Source organism: Pristis pectinata, chromosome 11 (genome assembly GCF_009764475.1).
Source record: "Pristis pectinata isolate sPriPec2 chromosome 11, sPriPec2.1.pri, whole genome shotgun sequence".
NCBI lineage: Eukaryota > Metazoa > Chordata > Chondrichthyes > Rhinopristiformes > Pristidae > Pristis > Pristis pectinata.
Window position 1 is genome coordinate 31,400,241 of NC_067415.1, and position 24,237 is coordinate 31,424,477.

The following is a 24,237-nucleotide window of genomic DNA, read 5'->3' on the forward strand; positions in this document are numbered from 1 at the left end:
ACCTACCCACCTGTTCTGTCAGTGATTCCTTCATTAACCACCTCAGAACCTACAAAACTGGAGTGGAAGCAAATCATTCTTGAACCTGAGGAACTACCCAAGGAGGAGATGATTCTATTTCCAATGAACACCTATGTAAACTAGAGGAACAGAACACCTATGTAAACTAGAGGAACAGAACACCTATGTAAACTAGAGGAACAGAAACTTTTCCTTTCTAACTAGGAGCATAACAATCTCCTTTCTCAACTTGCAAATCAACTTCAGACTAACATTCTCCCAGAGTCCCTTTACATTGTTTCTTTGCCATTCCTTTGCTTTGTACCTTCATTAATTTTGTCATTTAATGTCCCTTGCCTTCCACCTTATCACAGACCTATCCATTAGTTACCCTGCACCCTACTATGCATATTTGCATGTGAAAACTTGATTTAAGTCTATTTCCATTTCCAGTAAAAGTCAATTGACCTCCATTGTAACTCTTACTGGGTGCTATCTCACCTGCTTTAAATTCTTGAAATTGCTCAATTCTCCAAGATGGAATCAGACTGAAGATCTTGACTATCAATGCATCCATTAATGATCCCTTTGGAGATAACAAGAAAAGCTTTCAACTCTATTCAAATGTCCAGAAGATCTGAAAATTCAGACTTGCTGAAAAGTAGCAGCCAAATTTTTAATGAATAACCCTGAAGCTCCAGGTACAACGATCAATGTGCATTATGAAGTTATCTAAACAAAATTTCGTTGCCTCAGTTCATGCTACGATCTGAGGAATTGAACGATTCTGTTGTCGATTCTTCAGGATTTCCTAAAACTTAACCATTAACCTATCAAAGGAGAGATGGAAAAATTGAGCTAAGAGGGAAATTTAAGCAGCTTTAGGCTACAGATGCTCTGCTTGGGGCATTAAATGCAATCCTTTTCTATGGTGAAACAGTCTAATATTTGCCCTTCTACAATAAGTGACAATCTGGAACTTGAGGCACTTTGAGCAAAGAAACTTGCATGGATGTTGTTGGCAAGCAATTTGAATGCATAGAAGACCATTATAAAGAAAGAAAAAATGATGGAATTGGTTGCCTGTTGGTTTAATTTTCTCTTCCACTTCCACTGTGACCACCCTCCCCTCTGCTTTCGAACCCCAACAGGGATGTGCTTTAACATTCTTGTTAAGTTATCATCCAATTATTCAGTGGTAACTCCATTAAAACTGGAATTTAGAAACACTGGTCCAGAGTCTCTTCTGTATTTAAAAACTGATATTGTAAGTAACTGGGAAAAATTGAACTTTGTACAGAATAATTTTGTTTAATCCTTATCTAGCTCATTGATTAACCAGCTAGTTGAATTTCTATTTGATGCATTTCTACATTTCTTGCTTTAATAGCTGTGTCTGTAGTTCAGAAACACAGCTGCTGCTCTCACAATAGCATTGATCCGGGTTCAGTGCTGACCTCTGGTGCTGTCTGTATGGTTTTTGCACGTTTTCCCTGTGACTGTGTGAGTTTCGTCCTGGTGCTCCAGTTTCCTCCCACATCTTAAAGGCGCGTGGATAGGTAGGTTAATTAACCACTCTAAATTATCCCTGCTGTATAGGTAAGTGGTAGAATCTGGGGGGAAATTGATGGGAAGTACAGAGAATAGATTATATGGAAAAGTTTGTGGGAAGATGTGATTGCTTTGTGAACCAGCATAGACTTGATAGGCTAAATAGTCTCCTATATCATATGGAAACACTTTGCACATTGGATTGTTATCCTGGGTCTATTCATAATTGAAAATTAAGTTTAATGCCATATTTTTAATAACTATATTGAAAATATCCATCCTCTTCTATCTTTGACCACTTATTATTGGCTATATTTTCCAGAATTGGGTGCTTTGTCTTCTGTGCATTTAGTGTGTACTTGCAAAGTGAAAATTTGCATTGTACATTGTAAATAAGCATGTTTGTTTTAAATTTGCCTCCAAGTGTTTGAGATTATTGAAATTAAATTCTATTGAACTCAAATGTTGCTGGCTTATGCTGTGGTTGTTTGGAAAATAGCTGATAATCAGCTTTTTAAATGCATGAAGTACTGAATCACATGTGCTTTTGTGCATAGAAGTCTGGGGTTTGCTGATAGATTCAAAGTAAAATTTGTCAATTTTTATTTCTGGAGTGCAGCTTTGCTGGTATTACCCCAGATTTGCGCAAGATTAGAAAACGAAAGGGAAAGAAAGTAACTTTGCCTGGATTGGAGAACATGTCTTGAGAGGCTGAGCAAGTTAGCACTTTTCTCAGAGACGGGGGATCAGAGGAGACTTGATAGAGGTATATAAGATTGAGAGGAGTAGACAGCCAGCATCTTTTCCCCAGGGCAGTAATGCCCAGTACTAGAGGTCACCCATTTAGCGTCCGTGGAGGAAAGTTCTGGGGGGACGTTAGAGGTAGGTTTTTTTTGTGGTGGATGCCTGGAATGCATTGTTGGGGGGTGGTAGGGGCTGATATGATGTCATTTAAGAGACTCTTGGGCACATGGATGAAAGAAAAATAGAGGGTTATGGGAGGTGAAATAGAGAGGGGGATGGATAGAATGTGGATAAGGTTTATATAGGTCAGCACAACATCGTGGGCTGAAGGGCCTGTACTGTATGTTCTATTTTGTAGTGTTTAGTACTATAATAAAGTAAAAACAGTCTAATATCTAAAAAGGTAAATTTATTGAGTGTTGGGGTGTTAATAGGAATAACCTTCAAGTCTGGGGAAAATCTGCCAGTCTGGCACTGCCAAAGTCCTGAGTGTGCTAGATTATGGGAGTTTTACTGTCTAAATTTCAGCTAATGAAGATTCATTTGGTGACCATAGACAATGTTCAAAGTATATTGTAAAACTAATCTTGGACAAAATTATTTTTGAATTGCTTCTGCCATTTATATTCTTGTCAAAATATGAAAGGCTGATTTTTTTTCCCTCTATTTTGAAGCTATAGAAACAATATTTAAATCTCATGGCAGTAATTGAAACTGCTCCAAGAGTTGTCCAGCTCTTTCCTATTTCTCTAGGGAAGAGCAGGACAAAATTCAATGCTCTTTACAACATAATTGTGACATTAGAGTGTTCTGTAAAATGAATATGCTGTGACTAAGTTCTCATTTAAAGTAATGATTTTATTATGTTTCTAATCTGTGGATCACTTATTGTGCCAATTGCAGTATAGTTCTGTAATGTAAATGTACATCTGAGGGCAGTCATTGTTGCATCGTATTTCCATTTTAATTTTGGGGGGGGGGGTGGGGTGGGGGACGCGGGGGCGGCGGGGAAACGATGTGCTTATGATCTAGTAAGCCAGGGTTTCACTTCTGTGACAGGCGAACAAAATACCTGATTATTCTTATTGATCTGAATGATGTATCTACAGCAAGTGAAACCTTGCATGCCATCACTTGCCTGTGGAACCAGTGGAGGTTCCTGTGCAGAATAAACCAGGGTTAAAGAAAGGTTAATCCTGGTCTTAGTGTGGGTTTGCAGTCCATGCTTAACCTCCCAACCTCCTATTTTTAATCTTGATTTGTTAATTTTTTTTCACTTTCATGAACATCACAAAACAATCTAAAATTATCAAGAGTATTGGTAAGTACATGTGAATTATGGAAAACCTATTGCATATTTATAAGAAATATTCCTTTTACAAGCATTTAATTCTCTTAGCATTGAAGTTGGTAACTCTTTCAGTTCTGCTGTCAGTAATTTTTATGAACCTTAGTTTTAATTATACCACTTTATAATGTTTTTAAACTATTTGTCTTAAATTTACAGGTGCTAGCAGAATTTTTCTGAACTTCATTCACGTAATATGAGCATTCCATTGGTCAAAGTTAACACAAGATTGATATGGCAATAGCTTTGTACACCTTTAATCAAAGCTGCTCTTAATTTGAATTCCTACTCATTTTGGTTTATTGTCAGATTGGCAAAAAACTTGACCCTCTCTCCTACCGCACAATTTTCTGAATTCTTGTTCAAGAGTTTTTCTACAAAAAATTGCAATAAATAACGTACTACCGGAAATCTTAATCTGTGAACTTTTTTACAAACCTAATCCGCATGGCCCTGTTTATGAACTATATTTAGTTAAGAGCTTTTGTTTCTGAGCTGATGAACATGCAGTCAGTCGATGAATAATGCAAAAGTACCTTCCCTCATCTCTTGTTCTGGAATACTTGTGAACTTTAAGCATTTCCATTTCTTGAATAATTTTTGCTTGAAATTCACATCGAATTCTGTCCTGTGGTGTAAAGAATGAAAATGTATTCCTTGAAAACTGAAAGACAGTAGATCATAGACATTTAGAATGGGAATCGTTTATTATCACTGACATATGTCGTAAAATTTGTTGTTTTGCGGCAGCAGTACAATGCAAGACATGAAAATTACTATAAGTTACAAAAATGAGCTAAAAGTCCATAAGGCCCAGTGAGTTCTTGCGAGTCACAATTTTGAAACCTACTGGCAATTTGATCTAATCGAAGGATTATTGCTGTGACATGGAATGCTGATGATCCTTAATATATTGAAATTCAGTAGATAACTCTTTTGATTAGCATCACTGGTCAGCTTTTTTTGGAAAACAAATCAATGTGCATTTTTCCATATTACTTCATCATTCACATGTTAGTGTGCTTTTTTCAAACTTCAGCCTTGTCATATGTTGGGACTGTTGTTGAAGAACAAAACCAAAACTATATATAAAAGAGAAACTGATAGCTATTTTCTTCAGTTTTTATTTGTATTGTGTATTAATGTCATGATGGTAATGGACATTGTTGCTTCGTGCCATACTGTTAGATTATAAAATCTAAGTTGTAAGAAGTAAGCCTGATTTTATGGGGGTGTGTAAGTTAATCATTAATAATGGTGTGTGTTTGCAAATTGAGATCAATTCACATAATTTCACTGATCTTCTGCAAATCCAGAGATCTAAGGTGTTTTTGATCTTTCAAATCTCATTATACATTGTGTTAATTATAGTGGAAAGAATGTAATACAAAGTCAAACTTGAAGTGCAACATTTTTCTCAAAAGATTTGAAAGATAAGTACAAAGGTAGTTTTTTAAAGGTTGTAGATTCTTTGCCAGGAAAGAGCTTACTCAAGGTATTTTGATAATTAAAGCAGCCTTCGTCCAAAGAAGTTTACAGATGTTTCTGCACATAACCTAACTTTTTAGTCAATACATCTACTATTATTACTCAGCAGAAACTGCAAACACTGGAAATCGGAAATAAAAATAATGGTAGAAATATTTAGCAGATTGGGCAGCATCTGTGGTGAAAGAAATAGTTGATATTTCAGGTTGATCTTCTGAAGATCATCAGTAAGAAATGTCAACTTTTTTTTCATTCTGAGCAGCCTTAAACTGAGTATTTTTAGTACTTTCTGTATTTGTTGCTATTAGTATTTAGAGTTCAACAGCAGTGATTTACGCAACACTACTTTTACTCTGATCTTTACACTTGAGAATGTGATCCATTCATACAAGGCCAGTCTTTGTTTTGGTTTTGAGAAAAGTGAAATCAAACATTTCTAATTTCTTGAACTCTGCTTTTATAGTATTATACTTTCTGGGGGTGGCGTGGAATTAATCATTTTGATGTTGCAGGATTAATTTGGTTGGGTGATAGTTAAATAAAATAGGTCTTTTAATGTAACATCTTAACATTAACAATGAAGGATATTAAACTTTAATGATTTGCAGTAGTACTACCTTACAGTAGTGACTGAATTTAATTCCACAGCAGAAACAATTCTGTAAATCCATTCTGTTACATCCATCTGTAATAATTACAGCACCACTATAGATTGGCATGTACCGCAAAGAAACTTCCATGCTCCATCAGTTTCACTTTTATCTTTCGCAAAATACAATAATTTTAAAAACCAATGATAATAGTTCTCCTTGGATTTATCAGGACTGAATTACATTCTTTGATCCTGGTGCAATTTTAATCTGCCTTGTAAAGTCGTCCAGAGATGGAGTTCTCTCAATTCCTCTTGTGTACATCGATGACGGTGTTGAATAGTAACTAAAAATCATACATTTGCAATTTTTATATGCAGTGAAAAGGCATTGTTGTTTCAATGTGTGACCATAAGAAACATAATTGTGAACATTTTTCGGGAACATTGTACTGTGAATTGTTTACTTGATCGATTTGGCTTTAAACACAAGTAATCAAAGTATAATTGAACACATCGTAAGTTTTATATTTGTATTTCTTTTTTGGCACTGAAGTGTTTTAGTCACTGATACAGACAATGCTAGCAGCTGTGTGCCATTCTGGCTCACCACTGATCTACCTGGTACTTGCCTTTTTATTACTAGGAAATTAGCACATCTTCCAGACTGATTATTCTCCTTGTTGGGGCCCAATAATTTTGTGTCAAGTAGTCAAACCATGCCCCATGGCTTAGCATGCTCATATTTGCAATTAATTATATATTCTTAAGAAGCGCAGACATTAAAAACATGTAAGTAATACCAAATGACTCAAAATATCTAACATTTAACATGTATAATGATCCCTTGCAGCCATTCCTCTACATTGAAATGAATGGGATTATGCTGTATGACCCTTTTGAGCCCATGCTGCCATTCAGTAAGATTATGCCTAATGTAATTTTTTTTTTTGTTTTTGCATTAACTCTATTTTCCTGCTCAATTTCCATAACTCATGATTCCCTTAGTCCAAAACAATAAAGTAACCTGGTGTGGGTTCTGTGAGAAGGTTTCCCCAGTACAGGTTTACGCTCATTCATTGGACACCGTGTGGAGTTCAGAGGAAGATTGGTCATAGAAACCTCGGTAAATTGCTGTCAGGAAGTTCAGGGATTGTGAGTATACACTTTCGAGTGCTGGAATCCTGATCCTTTCATCAGGTGCAAGGATCTGTTGTTTCTCTCAAATTCAGGTTACAGCTACTTATTTTATTTATAACTTTTTGTAAATTGGCATGGGCGATACTCTTGACAAAATATTTGAATACAATTGTTTTAAATGATGCAAAGGCACAGGTGAGAAATAGATGTATAGTTTTTATTTGTAGGAAAACTGTCTTCCACGAAAAGGAACATTGAAGGAAATTTCCCTTGAACAACAAAGAAACACTATGATAACTTATGTTTCTGAATGTACTTAACTCAAAAAGGAATATGCTGCCATATTTGGCCTTGCAACAGATTCTGGTTTGAAAATAAAATTGTACTTGGGTGTATGTTTTAGAAAGTTTTTGTCCATTTCAGTTTTGAGATTTGTCCTTTTGGGTGTACCCTTTTTGGAAGACCAGAATTTGGATATTTTGCATGGTTTATGATGAGGATTGATTTTAAAATATGATTATACTTGGGACATTACAGACACTAATTGTGATTTGAAATGTATATATGTAATGTGGAACGTGTTAACTATATGGCTTGGTTTATTTTCCTGCAAGTAACCACCAAAGAAAAGACTAATTAATTTGTAATATCTCTTATACATGTGAGATTCTAGTGATACCAGAAAAAAAATTGCTATAATCGAAGACCTGAGTTACTGTTTGGTTCTATGTAAGTGAGGAATAGACAAGCTTGTGTAAATTTTTGATTTTTTTTGTCATGTTTCATACTTTGCAAATTGCCTGTAATGTGTTACAAAAGAGTCTGAAAGCTGTTTTAATGACTGAGTGGAGATATGTTAATTCAAATGTACTTACAGATGCTTTCATAAATAAAGGCCAGAAATTGATGGTAATTTTCATATTAGATGGTATATATTTTTAAAAAAACTGAATTTGTATTGAAATCATGGTTGGGGAGGTAAGGTGGGCTGAAGGAAAATTGGCTGGTGTAGGATGGGTAGTTGATTAATTGATACCAGTTTTCCACCTTGAAAATTACCCTCACTATCTGCTTCACAAATGGAAAAATGGGATACCATTAGATATGAGCACTGCTTATTTTTTTTCTTCCCTCCTATAAGTTCAGAGTTCATTAAACAGAGTCTTGGAAAGTTTATTTGGGGTTTGTGGTAGCACAATTTTTAGTGCTTTTGAAGGTAAGAAATTGAATATACACAGACAATCTGTGCTGGTAGGTTGATCATGAAAATGTTTTTTATTTTCAGAGAGAACAGGATATGAGGATGGGTGATATGGGTCCACGTGGCGGAATTGGCATGGGAGGTAGGGTTTTAATACATGAAAACACCTGAGGTGTTGGACATCTGTTACTTTATGGTTGTGCCTAGCAATGTTCTTTGGGACTGTACCTGTTTGAAACAGATATTAAAAATTGCATAAGTGTACCTACTGTACTCCAAACATTAAAGCCACATCTGGTGCATGAGTTTATAACATGGTATACAGCTTGTTAAATACAAGCACTTGTGCTGTACGTAACCAGACCATGTAGTATGATACAATTGCTCTTCGTGTGCCATCAGGTAAGTTGTCAAAAAAACATCCTTTACTATACATGCCACAATTGTGTTGACCAAAAACTCTGTATTGGCTCTGTTATACCGTAGTTGAATTTTTTGACTTAAGGATGAACAAGCTTTCATTCCATGTTAGTATTCACTGAAGTCTTAATAGTTGTAAATATTTAGCAATGTTGTCATTTACCTCGTACTAAAGATAGTGCAAGTGATGTTGTTATAGTAGAAGTTGTATCTTCTAAAATTATTTCATTTATTATCTGGAGACTGTAAAGGTACACTTGTACATACAGTAGAGCATAATGTGGAATGCAGCATGTTAAAATCATTTTGTATTTCTTATACATTTTCTGAAAAGGCTGTTATTAGAATGTATTATTGATCTTGATGCACAAGGGCACTAGTAGTCAAATTTATTTTAGTATTTATTCTTCAATATTTTGCCAAATAAACTAATGTATTTACTTTGCTTTTATAGTGTAGTAGCGTTAAATGTTATCATTGGAGGGCAGTATGATCTGTGTTCCCATTTTGGTTTCACCTAGTTTTTGTTTCCCAATATTTTTCAGTTGACCAATGCTATATTTGATCATTTAAGTTCAAACAGTACTAACATCATTTTAACAATATATATGATATTAAAGGCTTGATTACACTGACTGTTGCATTGTAATGGTTCAAGTTGCACCTCAACAAAATGGTGACAAACTAGTATCAAAATACGGAGATTGAGGAGAATCTTACTTCCCAAATAAGTTTGTGTCAATGGATAATCAGAATTCTTGTTTTCTACAACTAAGAATCTAAATGAGCAAATTTTTACTCAATTGTCATTTTCACATTAATAGGTGAAGTATTTTGCCACTTTCACTGCAATGGAAGAGCCAAAAAAGTTGATGACCATGTCAACGATTTGTATTGTCCAACTGAGATTGCAAAGGAGCCATGGTAGTGGCTATAGCAACAGTAGTTTTAGTGGATGACAACCTGCTTTCAATGTAGATAAATGTATTATGTTATATTGACTCATGCTTTTCCTCTTCCCATTTTGCACAAATAGTAAAGGTGTACACAGGCCTATGCTGCGCAAATGGGTATTAATATCATGTATCCAGTTGAAACTTCTGCCCTTTTACTGTTAATTTGCAGTTAGCCACATCCTGGTTCCTGATGCGACTTGTAGAGACAATACAGCTTTATTGCTGCTAGAGGCAGCTGCTACTTAAGTGATTGGACAAATATTTCCACTTGGTGTTACTCTTCCGGACTAGCAAAGTGTCATAAATATAGGTTATTCTAGAGTCGCACTTTTGAAACTGGGTTGACAAAGTATGGCATTCTTGTATTCAGTATGTTGCATTCAGAGTGAGTGAGCTTTGTCCTAGAATTAGAACCAAGAAATGCACCTTTTGAGATGAATGCATGGTTTTGGAAATATTGAAGTAATTAACAGCAGAACATTTAGATTTTAACCATATCAATATCTAAAAATGATAACAAAGCATGTGTGTGTTCAACTTGTTATCAAATAATAGCTAAGCTTTTTATTGCATATGTTCTGAGAAACATAAGAATCCTTGAATTGCAGTTCATTCCTTGTGGTATATTCTATGAAAAATGAAACTTTAATCCTAGTACTGGATGGATTTTTCTAATTTATGTGAGCTGAGCGTGGAGCACTAGTATGTGCTTAATCTTATCAACCAGTCTAACTGCACAAAATTGTAATCTGAATGTAGTTAATACAGTTTAATGATGTAAAAAGGAGGATAGGCCAGTTACCCCTTTGCATCTTTGCCACCATTCAATAGTATCATGCTGATCTTTAGTGTCACTTGCTGGTACTAATTCAACTTGCCTTGATTCTGTTGATAACCAAAAATTTTGGTACTTTACCTCACTGGTCATGAATCTTTTGAGGTTAGTGAAACAAAATGAATTATGGTGGGTTAGTAATATGTCCACAGCAGAGATACCAAGATTTCTGCTGTTTTTGCTGTATTTTGTGTTTACTTAAAGTAGTACAACATAGCAAAGTTTCTTTATCAGCTTGTACGTTTAATCAAACTGTTGCAGTATTTGGATTGAGTACTTAGTACTTTTTGGGTATTATTCAAAGCTTAATTTGAATTTTGCAGGCTTGTCACCTTTACCTTGCTCACTTCCAACTCACAAAATTTTAGAAATTGTTGAGAATTTCACTTGGAATTGGTAACTGCCTTATTTTCTTTTAAACTCTCTTGTGATACCACGTTCACTCAGGCTATGAATGTTTACTGTAAGTACATCTTTAAAGTATATTTAGAAACTTATTTGAATTTGGGCTAAATGGTTCAAGGTTTACCACTGGGACTTTTGGAATCTAGGGAATTCTGGAATGCCCCCTCTAAAGCAACCATTATCTCTGTATTATTGGTATTGGTTTATTATTGTCACTTGTACCAAGGTACAGTGAAAAGCTTGTCTTATAAACCGATCGTACAGGTCAATTCATTACCCAGTGCAGTTACATTGAGTTAGTACAGAGTGCATTGATGTAGTACAGGTAAAAACAATAACAGTACAGAGTAAACAGTCACAGCTACAGAGAGTGCAGTGCAATAAGGTGCAAGGTCACAACATGGTAGATCATGAGGTCATAGTCCATCTCATTGTATAAGGGAGCCGTTCAATAGTCTTATCACAGTGGAGTAGAAGCTGTCCTTCAGTCTGGTGGTACGTGCCTTCAGGCTCCTGTATATACTACCCGATGGAAGAGGAGAGAAGAGAGAATGTCCCGGGTGGGTGGGGTCTTTGATTATGCTGGCTGCTTCACCAAGACAACGCAAGGTAGAGACAGAGTCCAAGGAAGGGAAGCTGGTGTCTGTGATGCGCTGGGCTGTGTCCACAACTCTCTGCAGTTTCTTGCAGTCCTGGGCAGAGCAGTTGCTGTACCAAGCCGTGATACATCCAGATAGGATGCTTTCTATGGGGCATCAGTAAAAGTTGGTGAGAGTCAAAGGGGACAAACCAAATTCCTTTAACCTACTGAGGAAGTAGAGGCGCTGGTGAGCTTTCATGGCCGTGGCTTCTACGTGATTTGACCAGGACAGGCTGTTGGTGATGTTCACTCCCAGGAACATGAAGCTGTCAACCCCCTCGACCTCAGCACCATTGATGTAGACAGGTGCATGTACACTGCCCCCTTTCCTGAAGTCAATGACCAGGTCTTTTGTTTTGTTGACATTAAGGGAAAGGTTGTTGTCGTGACACCATTCCACTAGACTCTGTTTCCTTCCTGTATTCCGACTCATCGCTGTTTGAGATACGGCCTACAACGGTGGTATCATCTGCAAACTTGTAGATGGAGTTAGAGCAGAATCTGGCCACACAGTCATGAGTGTATAGGGAGTAGAGTAGAGGGCTGAGGACACAGCCTTATGGGGCACCAGTGTTGAGAATAATCGTGCCGGAGGTATTGCTGCCTATCCTCACTGATTGCAGTCTGTTTGTTAAAGTTAAGGATGCGGTTACAGAGGGAGGTGTTGAGTCCTAGGTCTCTGAGTTTGGTGATAAACTTACTTGGGATTATTGTATTGAAGGCAGAGCTGTACTCAATAAACAATAGTCTAACGTAGGTGTCTTTACTGTCCGGATGCTCCGGAGCTGAGTGTAGGGCCAGGGAGATGGCATCCACTGTAGACCTGTTTCAGCGATAGGCGAATTGCAATGGGTCCAGGTTGGCTGGAGTTGATGCGTGCCATGACCAACCTCTCAAAGCACTTCATGATGGTGGATGTCAGAGCCACTGGTTGGTGGTCATTGAGGCATGTTACCTTGCTTTTCTTCGGTACCAGGATGATAGTGGTCCTCTTAAGACAGGTGGGAACCTGAGATTGAAGCAGGGAGAGGTTAAATATGTCTGCAAATACTTCTGTCAGTTGATCAGCACAAGATCTGAGCACACAGCCAGGGACACCATCTGGGCCAGGTGCTTTCCTTGTGTTCACTCTCTGGAAGACTGATCTTACGTCCTCCACTGTGTCACAAACCAGCAACAAAAGAAACACACTGAGCATGATTCAGTGTTAAAAACTATTTTATTAATCACTACTTATGATAATACGTAAAATAAAAGTTAAAAAAAAATGTTAGTATGTTAGAATTCAAAAATGTTAAACCTTGAACGTTAACCCCAAAACTAAACTCGTCGTGTGTGTGTGTGACAAAGTCCAAAACTCCCAGTTCCTGAATGGTTCTTAAAGTTCAGTTCCGCAAGCCATAAGGTGAAACATGAGCAAGGGCTTCTTCAACAACCACCGTTGTCTGAAGATAAGATGTAGATGTAGAAAAACATAGAGAGAGTACATACGAAATCCAAATGTTCCACGATGAAACCCAAACGACTCTTCAGTGTTTACTCGGTAGTGACTTCCTCACCCCGAAAAGCATCCAAACCGTGGTCGTCCACACACAAATACCTGTTTCCTTCTACAGGTCAGCAACAAAGTGAACTCCACCGGATTACTTCCAACTTCCATACATGGATTTCAGTGGCAAACACAGTTATTGTTTCTCATCCATCGATAGAGAAAACAAGCAGGCTGGTGTCTCTCTCCCTTCTCTCTCTCTCTTCTTCTTCTTCTGACTTCTTCAACAACGTCATTACGTCCTTTATCTTCTATTGACGTAAGCACGCCCCACACACACATACACACACACTCTCTATCTTAAAGGGACTTTCACTGAGTCCATAACAACTGTGATCACAGGTTCAGCTTCATTGGTGGCTGTCAGGGTGGATGATGACAATCCACTTCCCTTCTGTTCAAAATGTGCATAGAATGCGTTAAGTTAGTCTGGAAGGGATTCGCTGTTGTTAGCTATGCAACCAGACTTCGTCTTGTAGCCTGTTATGGCACGTAAGCCCTGCCATAACTAACGGCTTGGGATATTGGCTTTTGGGTCCTGGAGACTAGTTGCTTTTTATCCCTGTAAATTCTCCACTGGTTTTGTTTGAGTAATTACTTTAAATTCTTTGTGATTGGACCCTTTCATTTTCTGGTGTATGCATTGTGACTTCTACATTGAAGCCAAATACAAAACATTTTTGTTCCGTGCCATGGTCATTTCTTCTTTAATTTCTCTTGCACCTCCTTTCTTCATGGTGTTGGTCAGTGATAAGCATGCTAGCTGCAGTTGTACATATAATTAGGTTGTTAACTAGCTCTGGTAATTACTGTCATCAGTAATTCACGTCATCTCACGTTCGAAAATTTTGCTGGTTAAAAATGCAAGAGTCTGGTTCTACAGAGCACTTATTTTGGTGAGTGGAAGAATTTAATGCTGTGCAAGGAGAGGTGGTATTCTGGTACTTGAAATGAACTAAGAATGGCCTGATAGAACAAGGTGGCAAGAGCACTGCTAAATGAGATACTTTAAAAAGAAATGGGAGTTCGATTTTTTTAAAATGAGATAAAGCCTTCACAGAAAGGAGATGCTTGGCTAGTTGAGGTCACTAGAAGGGGAGATGCTGGTGAGTGCTTTTGTTTTTAATTTATTTCTATTAAGTGCTTTAACCTAATACAGGCATGACAGGGCATTTCAGACCTGTGTAATGCACATTCATGTGCGAGCTCCTGACCTCTGACCTCTTTATATGTCTGGTGTAACCACCAATGTAGAAATGATATCAGCCAGAGAAACTTGAGCAACAGCTGAATCTGCTGCAGATCATCAACAAACCTCTGTGCTGTTACTGAAATGTGGACAGCTTTTGGAAAAGGCACTCACTCCATTGCTCAATCACAGGCAGCGGGGCTGTAGGTAATTATTTCAACAAGGAAAAGAGCAAGCATGCTGTCCAGGAGACCCTTGGAATACTTTGCACTCCAACATTTGGTTCTGAATACTATTGGTATTGGTTTATTATTGTCACTTGTACCGAGGTACAGTGGAGAAACTTGTCTTGCATATCATTCATACAGATCAATTCGTTACAGAGTGCATTGTTAGTGATTCAACCTTACTGGGACAGGAGGAACAGTCAAGATAGCAACAGTTATAGGGAATTTTACTGTGCAGGAAACAGTTGGACATCTGGATGCCTCCCTGATGCTAGTTATGAATTTTGCTGAACAGCTGCAGATCATTCTAAAGGTTGAGAGTGAACAACATATTGGTACCAGTGGCATAGGCATCAAGTGCTTGTCAGTTGCAGCCATGGCACAGAAGCCTGTGGGTTGAGTGCTGGAAACTGAGATTGGTAAAGATGGATACATGATGGCTCGTATAGATATAGTAGGCCAAAGGTCTGTTTCCATCTATGTGACTCTATGAAAATGCCTCAGCAACTTGTCTTTCCATTTTAAGAAACCTGTGAATTTGAATTTCAAGTTTCTTCTGTTAATCCGTTCCTTTTCAGTATCCTCTCAATTGGTGTACACAAGAAAATAGCAGAAGTAGGCTACTTGGCTCTTCAAGCCTGCCTTGCTGTCTAATATGTTTGTAGCCGATCTACACTGGCCTCAACTCCTCTTCTGTGCTAGTTCTCCACTGTCTTCAATTCCCTGATCTCACTTGCACAATTTTTATCTCTACCTTAAATACTTATCATGATCTGGCCTCCAACCTCAGGTAAAGAATTCCAGAGATTCATCACACTATTCAAAAAGAAATTTCTACATGGCTTCATTTTAAATGACAGGTCCCTTGTAATGATGTCCCCTAGATCAAGACACTCCCAGTAGCGAAAACATGTCAATAACTACCCTGTCCTCCATCCTCCTTCCCTCTCTTTCCTCTTTCTTCCCCCCCCCCGGGGATTTTTAATGTCCCAATAAAATTCTCTCTCATTCTTTTAAATTCCAATGAATACAAGCCCACCCTGTTTAGCCTCTCTTGATAGGACCAGGACAATCCCCCTCCTCCCAGAAATTAGCCTGGTGAATTGTTTGGACTTGTTCCAATGCTATTATATCTTTATATCCTTTTAAGATGAGGGGCTCTAAAACTGTGCAGTACTGAGTGTGGCCTCACCAGCACGCTGTGCAATTGTAATAATATATCCCTACTACTTCCGTCAGTTACGACAGCTGCAATGCCTCTTCGTACACCACCTCCCTCACCACTATCCAGGGACCTAAACAACCCTCCCAGGAGAGGCAGAGATTCACATGCATTTCCTCCAACCTCGTCTACTGCATTCTGAACTCCCAATGTGTCTTCCTCACTTGGTGAGACCAAGTGCAGACTAGCCAACCAGAGCACTTGTGCTTTATCCACATTGGTCATCCTGCTCCCAGTTGCATGCCATTTTAACTCCCTTCTCCCATTCCAACACTCACCTGTCCACCCTTGGCCATTCCCACTAGCAGGGTGAGGCCTGTAAACTAGAATAACACCTCGTATTCCACCCAGGTAGTCTACAACCTAATAGTATATACATTAAATTTCCCAATTTGAGGTAACCCATGCCCCTCTCCAGCCCCCATCACCCATTTTCATCTCCCTCCCTCTCAACATTCCATCCACCTACTGCTCACACACTTCATCTCCTGGATCGCCGTTCCATCTGACCTTCATCTCTCCCTTAATGGTTCCCATTATCACCTTTCATGTATTTTGGCACCTGTATCCTCTGTGTCCCTGCTTATGAACTTCACCTTCATCATCACCATCACCACCCCCCACCTGATTCCATCTTTTCCTTGTCTGTTTCCTTCCTGCTCTATCTCCCAACTCAATGTCTTGGTCCACCTATTGGCCCCAGTCTTCCTCCTCCCCCTCTCCTCTTTATACTGGCTATCTTCCCTCTCCACTCTGTCCTCTGCAGGGTCTCGACCCAAAATGTTGACAGTTCTTCCCCCCCCCCACTCCACAGATGCTGCTCGACCTGCTGAGTTCCTCCAGCAGTTTGTCTTTTTTCCTCCAGATTCCAGCATCTGCAGTTGGAGTCTACAGTTCCCTATTTATGAGCTTCAATCCCTTTGCATTAAAGACCAATATGCCCTTTCCCTCCCAACTGTTTGCTGCATCTGCCTGTCAACATTTTCATTCCTGCACTAGAACACCTAGATCCCTCTGTACATCACTCATTTGAACTCTTTCTCCATTCAGATGATCAGCCTTTTGATCCCTCCTACTGAAGTGCATGACCTCACACTTTCCCAATTGAATTCTACTTGACAGGTTTTTGCTTAATCACGCAGTTTATCTGTAGCCCATTCTAGGGTCATAATATTGTGATTAGGATATGTCCTTCTACTTAGTTTTCTGTTATCGGTGAATTTGGATACCTTGCATTTCTACCCCTCCTGGTTGTTAATATAAATAATTGAGGGTGAAGAAATGATCCTTGGTATACTCCACTAGTTACATCCTTCCAACCTTAAATACCCATTTATTACAATTCTATTTTCTATATGCCCAGAATCCATTGTAACACACTCCCAATAATTTGTACACTGGCTTCTTGTGTGGTACATTGTTAAATGCCACTTGGAAATCTGAATACACTACATCTACATGTTCCACTGTTGCTGTTACATCCTCGGCATGTAATACCCATCTGTGTATCCTCTCATTGCTACACCCACATTTATTACTCTCTGCACTTCAACATTTGAATTCCATTTGCCACATTTCTGAACTAATTTCTCATGTAAATTATTTGTAAATACGAGAACAACTGCCAAACCCTCTGGCAGTGCATTTAAAAATCTCAAGGCTTTCATCTATTAGCCGATGCATGGAATACAAAGAACAGTGAGGTTTCTTTGGAATAGAGTACAAGACTTGGTGACCAGATTCTTCTGGCCCTACAAATTGAAAGAAACATGTTTTCATTATAGAGGTTGTAAAGGAGAATGCCAAGACTGAAAACTTTTAGCTATCAGGAAAGATTGGAAAAGCCAGCTTTAGATTTCTTTGTTCCAAAGGAAACGGGGATAACTAATGAATATAAAATGTGCATGAGAAATACTCGTGGCCCCTTGTGCCTGCTCTGTTGTGACATAATGCTAACCTTTTACTTTGCCTCCTTGCAGTGCCCCTTCATTTCTGTACTATCTAAAACTCTATTGATCTCTGCCTTGGATATATTCAGTGGCAGTCTTTTGAGTAAAAATTTATAATGACACAGCTTTTTAGAAAAAAGAGATTTCTAATTATCTCTACCCTGAAGGGTTGATTCCTTTTATCTTGAGACTCTGACTCCTTCTCAACACTGCAGTGTGGGGATTCTGACTCTGCATCTACGTTACCAAGTTCCCAATGAATTTTGTACATTTCAATAAGATGACACTGTCACTTTTCTAAATTCAAAAAAAATATAGGTTTAAAAAAAAGGCAAAGTCTGCTTAATCACTGCTCATATGGCAAACTTGCAATTCCGGGAATCAAACTGGTAAACTTTGCTGCCCTCTATGTATCACAAGAAGACCAGATTCTTGATATTCTACACATTCAATCTTATTAAGTTCTTGTAATTGGAGCTAGACATCCTCCTTGATTTGTGATAAAGGCCAACATACTGTTTGCCATCTGTGTACTTGGACTGTGCATTTGAAGAGCTATGGACCAAGTGCCGGAAGGTAGATTTTTTCTGACCAGTATGGACACATGGCTTCCTTTTTGGTGTTAGCAATTTTATGTGATTCTTTGGTTGCATGTTTATTTTTACTACTATATGTTACAGAACTGCAAAATTTTAAAATTCTTAATGCCATCGAATATTTCTTGCTACTTTGTTTTTCTTTGATCTACATTTTTCTTCCTCATCACTTTTTGGACATAATTTGCTGATTCCAAAAATGTTCAGTCCTCTGGATTACCAGTCTTTTTGGCAACTTTATCATAATGCCTTTATATTCTGTCACGAACCAGCAACAAAAGAAACACACTGAGCATGATTCAGTGTTAAAAACTATTTTATTAATCACTACTTATGATAATACGTAAAATAAAAGTAAAAATGTTAGTATGTTAGAATTCAAAAATGTTAAACCTTGAACGTTAACCCCAAAACTAAACTCTTCGTGTGTGTGTGTGACAAAGTCCCAAACTCCAAGTTCAGGAATGGTTCTTAAAGTTCAGTTCCGCAAGCCATAAGGTGAAACGTGAGCAAGGGCTTCTTCAACAACCACCGTTGTCTGAAGATAAGACGTAGATGTAGAGAAATATAGAGAGAGTAAATACGAAATCCAAATGTTCCACAATGGAACCCAAACGACACTTCAGTGTTTACTCGGTAGTGACTTCCTCACCCCGAAAAGCATCCGAATCGTGGTCGTCCACACACAAATACCTGTTTCCTTCTACAGGTCAGCAACAAAGTGAACTCCACCGGATTACTTCCAACTTCCATACATGGATTTCAGTGGCAGACACAGTTATTGTTTCTCATCCATCGATAGAGAAAACTAGCAGGCTGGTGTCTCTCTCCCTTCTCTCTCTCTCTCCCTTCTCTCTCTCTCTCCCTCTCTCTCTCTCTCTCTCTCTCTCTCTCTCTCTCTCTTTCTTCTTCTGCTTCTTCAACAACGTCATTACGTCCTTTATCTCTCTCTCTCTCTCTCTCTCTCTCCCTCCCTCCCTCCCTCCCTCCCTCCCTCCCTCCCTCCCTCCCTCCCTCCCTCCCTCCCTCCCTCCCTCCCTCCCTCCCTCCCTCCCTCCCTCCCTCCCTCCCTCCCTCCCTCCCTCCCTCCCTCCCTCCCTCCCTCCCTCCCTCCCTCCCTCCCTCCATCTTAAAGGGACATTCACTGAGTCCGTAACAATTCTTATTCTATTCCAAACCTGTTTTATGTGGGCACATGACCTTTCCTGAAGGCTGAGTAGAGGGTGCAGGTTATTTCTCATTATTTCAACTTTCTTGAGATGGTTGTTTTCAAAACTTTTTAATCTAATGTTCCAATCTAGCTTGGTTAATTTGTCCCACATACCAACATGATTGGGTTTGAGTTCAGGTCTTTGGTTTCTGACTCTAGTGAGGTTACTCGTAGTCATCATAACATTCTATCGTATTTTGATCACTTTGCTGGTGGAGCTATTAGCATGTATACTAATTAACTCTGTATCATCACTTAAAATGAGATCAGAAAGTTTGTTCCTTAATTCCATGATGTATTGCTTCAAGAAACTCTTCCATTTACATTCTGTGAACTTGTCCAAAAGCTTTGATTGCCTGTCTGTTTGAAGATCAAAGTTCCCATAATTCTATTACTGTCATTCTTGTATTAATACTGTCCAATAAAAGCTGTTATTGAGGGGCAAATAATCTAGTCCTTAGCACTGTATTTTTGTACCTTGCTGTTTTTGTTACAAACTATTATAGCTATCTTGAATTGTTAGAACGAATAACTAATATCTGGAAAGATTCTCTAATGTTTGATTTAAAATGAAGGCATTGATAGAGATCTACTGTTAAAATGGATAAAGTAATACTACTGCAAATAACTTCCAGTGGTTTTACCATAGTGCAACTTTTAGCATCTCGTATTAGGAAGGAAAATGGTACAGAAATGGTTGTCAGCAGTATTTTCCCAAAAAAAGCTGCTCTTATTTTACTCTAGGCAATACAGATGGAGTGAGAAAAACATCCTTTCTTGTTAGCCTCAAGTGTTCCTTTGGACCTACGTATGGTATGATTTGTTGGCATCAAGCATCCGTGAAAAGGAGATGTTTCATGCTAAATTTTAACTTGGTTTGAATTTGACATACCTAATCTCCAAATTTAACTGAATTCTTTACTGGCGTAAGCATTAGCAACAATCTTTCCGATACTAATTTGTAGAATGAAAGAGATTATGATTTTTTTGTGGAAAAGTAAAATTGTTGAAAAATTGAAGATTCAAACAGAAATAATCAGTTTCATTGCAGCCATATGAAAACATCCAAATATGAATAGAGTTTGTCCTTGTTAGAAGTTTTTATCTGGGCTTTATTGAAGTTGCGTTGTCTATTTTGTTTCTCCAGTTTTAATTGTGAAATGATCACTTGCAGAAATCAAAGTATCCAAACAGTGTGTTTTTTCATTGTCAATGAAAACTTAATAACTGCGTCTATGTATACAGTGTAATAGAATTTGTACAGTCCCAAAGAACAATTTTTGCAGGCTTTTAATCAGGTAGCAGTTTCCTTGCATGGTCAGTCTATTAAATAAGCATGTTTCTGAATTCATTTACTAAAATTTCTGCAAATATTCAATCCAGTTAATTACCTTGGAATCAAAATTTAGATCTAGGCTAGAGCTAAGTACCAACTATTTTATATAGATGCGTTTAGCCCAGCTCCTGCTGGCAATCAAGGGCCTGCTCCACTTATGGGTATGAACATGAGCAACCGTGGACCTATGCCTGGTGCTACAATGGGACCTGTCCCAGCCATTGGGCCAGAAGGAGCTGCAAATCTGGGAACACCCATGCTGGGAGACAACAGTGGAACAATGGTAATGTATTAAATCATCCAGTGTTTATTGTCATTATGTTTTAAGTAATGTAAGAAAGGTATGTTTAAACTAGCACAGACTAGCAAGATATGTAATGAAGTGCAATATATTCTGTGTAAGAGGTTTTAGTGTTTAGCACCATTTTATAGAAATCCACACTTGGAAAGTCAAGGAAGTAAATAGTTAATCAAAAGTGCCTGGTGTCTGTAGGTATTTTTAGATTTATAGGGTACAAATTAAAGTAAATGGGTGTCTTTATGTTTTAGGATTTTACACCCAGATGCAGAGAGTGAAAATTATGACAAAACTGAAAAACCTGAGGTCAGAGCATTTAATTACTCAAGACAAAATTTGAAGCTTTTTGATATAACAATTGCATAGTACCTAATTTGTAAAAGGAATATGGATGCTTCTTAATTGGGCACTTTGGCAATATAACTAGGATAAACAACATTAGATGTTTAGGATTTGAGTAGGCTTTTGAACATTGCGAATTTGAATAGATCTAATTCTAAGATTGATTTTTTTTTTATTATCTGTGCAATAGCTAAATAAAAAACTTAGGGTCATGTCAAACAAAATTTAATGGCTTTATGTGAGTGTCTGTTGCATATTCTCAAGGACTGGAGGCTAGTTTGAATTTTGGTTAAATTTTCTGTGATGACAATTTGAGGAAAAATAGCTGACGTCCATCCAAATGTTACCTTCCAAAGGGATTTTGCAATATATATTCACCTAAGTGTTGCGCCTGATGTTGCATTTTACCTTAAAACGAGCATTAAATTAAAACTTGAGGTTTGAACCTGTATTGTGGAGGACCATGGCTGTCACATGACAGCACTGCCCATTACCTGGTTGGAAGACGCACCACTGTCGATCAATGTTTGGCTCCACCCCACCCATCAGTGCACACCTGACCATTGGTCCCTGTAAGCACCTTTGTACTTGGTCTCTGGCCATTGGCCTTTTGTGATCGATTTAGTCCTTACTGGCACCGGGCCATTGACCTTTGAACTACCTGGGCTGGACCCTCCAGCACTATAATGAGTGCCACGTGTCCTCTTTGATTGCTCCGAGGGATTCACCCTGCTTCATCTCAGGCCAAGGAACTGTGGAACAGCGCTGGAGAGATCATTGGTAAGGTGTGCACTGTCAATAGGGTTAGGAGCATTCTAGTTAATATCCCCAGTAGTGTAGAGCCGTGCCTGCACTGATTCAAGGGGTGGCGGGTATCATGTTGCTTTTCCTTGATTGTCTGTACCCAGTCCGTTGTGTGTGAGTATTTTACCCTTGTTGCGATTTTTCCATGCTTGCTAGGTGTGTTGCTCCCGCTGCCTTTTCCCCGCATTTGTGTTTGTAAATCATTTATCTCTAAGACTGTTCAGAGTACTTGTCTTGTTTCACAACAGAACCTAATTCACAAAACTTGTGAGCAAAGCTTCAAATTTTGCCATGAGTGATTAAGTGCTCTGATCTCGGGTTTTTCGGTTTTGTTCAATGTGCCAACCTTTTGAAAGTGTAAACGTACCTTTTTGATATTAAACTCAAATTCACACAAAAGCATTTTTAGCAGATATTTAAGTTTATCAGGCTAGAATTTAAATCTACGTTGTACAGAACTATGCACATATTAGGGATTGAAAATTCAATAAGTATGCCTGACTCATGCTTTCTCTATATTGTATCTAGGAAATATCTTGTTTTAAGATTTGATTGTGATATAGAGAATGAAATTTTAGTCCAGTTTCTCAACAAAATTGAAGATTTGAATTGTTTATATCTCTCACATCCTGCCTCCAAAATGAGAATATAGATGATAATTGAAATGAATACTTCAGTAATGGGTGTAGCCCATTTCAGTATGTTATTTTTAAATGTTATGATTATATCATAAGATTATTGTGAAGTAATAACAAGAGCATGTCATAATTAACATGTGAACTGTGGCTAGTACCTTAACATATTTGTCCTGGGATTAGAGTTTGGGTTGAAATAGGCTGAGGAAGTGCCATCTCCACTTTCTGTCAATACTAGTTACACAAATAAAAAGCAAGGACAGATATACATTTGGAGGTGAAAAACATGGAAATCTCCATCTTTTAAGAATCTACCCTTTTCATTTTAGTTACTAACTGTTCTCAATATTTTGTCTTTCTTAGCAATTTTTCTCTTGTTGGGACAGATTTATTTTATGGTGCTCTTTTTCTTTGAACTGGGTTATTACCCAGTAGTAAAGTTATTACTAAAATGCAGAGAGGACAGAACCTTTTTACAAGTGGCGAGTTGACAATATGGTTTAACTGCATGAATCAATAATAGACATCCACTCTTAACTATGTTAGCAAACTGAAGGTTAATTTTGCTGTATGTGATCCAATTATCCATGCTTTTAAGTGCTATTTTAGTGAAGATAACAGCATTCTCGATTAATTTGGTTTACAGCACATTAACATGACTTAATTTGTTGTAGTCATGTTATGTCTGTGGCCACTTTCAAATAGTCCTTAATGCTGCTCATGATTTTAAGAAATGACTCAAACATTTTGGTAAAGAATGTCGCATTTGCCAGACAGACCAGCAGGTCCTCATTGGGGGAATCACTGGTGGTACTATTACATCCCCACTGGCAGTGTGGATGTAATAGTACAAGGCTGTTTTGTTCCCAGAGTTGCTTCTACTCTTTGTGTCTGTACACTGATGTGGGGGGGGAGGAACCAATGGGTAGTTACAACCTCCTGCCTGATTTTCTTTTCCAGTATCCTTGCAATAGGTAACATAGACATAATGAACACAAGTGACAAATGGAAAGGTAAAAAGTGATTGAGGTTTGGCAAGGGAGCAAAGCACGGGGGGAAATAAAATGAAGGTAGATGGAATTGCAAGCAAAAAATGGAATGTGTGGTTTGTAGGAAAACAAAGGAGAAAAGAGAAAATATAGAAGAAGAATGTATGAACAGATGTAATACTGATGAAAGTAAAAAAGGGAACTGCAGTTGGGCAGGCAAAAGGGAAGAAAGTCGAGTGGCAGAAGGGGTGAGTTAAGTAACAGGATAAGAGATTTGAGAATATGTGTAAGGGGAGAGGGTATAAAAGGTAAATTGTAAGAGGAAGAGATTGGTAATGCAGGTGAAGAGATGTGAAAATGAAGTAGCAGTGAGATTGCAGATGCTGGAATTGGGAGCAAAAAACAAACAGTTGGAAGAACTCAGTAGGACAGGCATCTGGATCCAGATGAAGGGTCTTGACCTGAAACATTGACTGTCCATTTCCCTCCATACATGCTGCTTGACCCACCGGGTTCCTCCAGTTGATTTTTTGCAAGTAGCAGTAAGAGATGGCTTGTGGGCAGATTAAGGTAA

The 24,237-nt window shown here is 38.2% G+C and overlaps 1 protein-coding gene across 4 annotated transcripts in view; it reads left to right on the forward strand.

The window, feature by feature from the left end:
• Positions 1-24,237, forward strand: part of LOC127575698 (paraspeckle component 1-like) — a 103,351-nt gene that overhangs the window by 30,490 nt on the left and 48,624 nt on the right. For 2 of the 4 annotated variants that reach the window (XM_052025655.1, XM_052025656.1), the window contains exons 7-8: positions 8,146-8,203; positions 20,706-20,878. The exons of the other annotated variants lie outside the window; for them this stretch is intronic. In XM_052025655.1, coding sequence (XP_051881615.1) covers positions 8,146-8,203; positions 20,706-20,878 — 231 coding nt within the window. The remainder of the gene's footprint in view (positions 1-8,145; positions 8,204-20,705; positions 20,879-24,237) is intronic. 4 annotated transcript variants of the gene reach the window in all.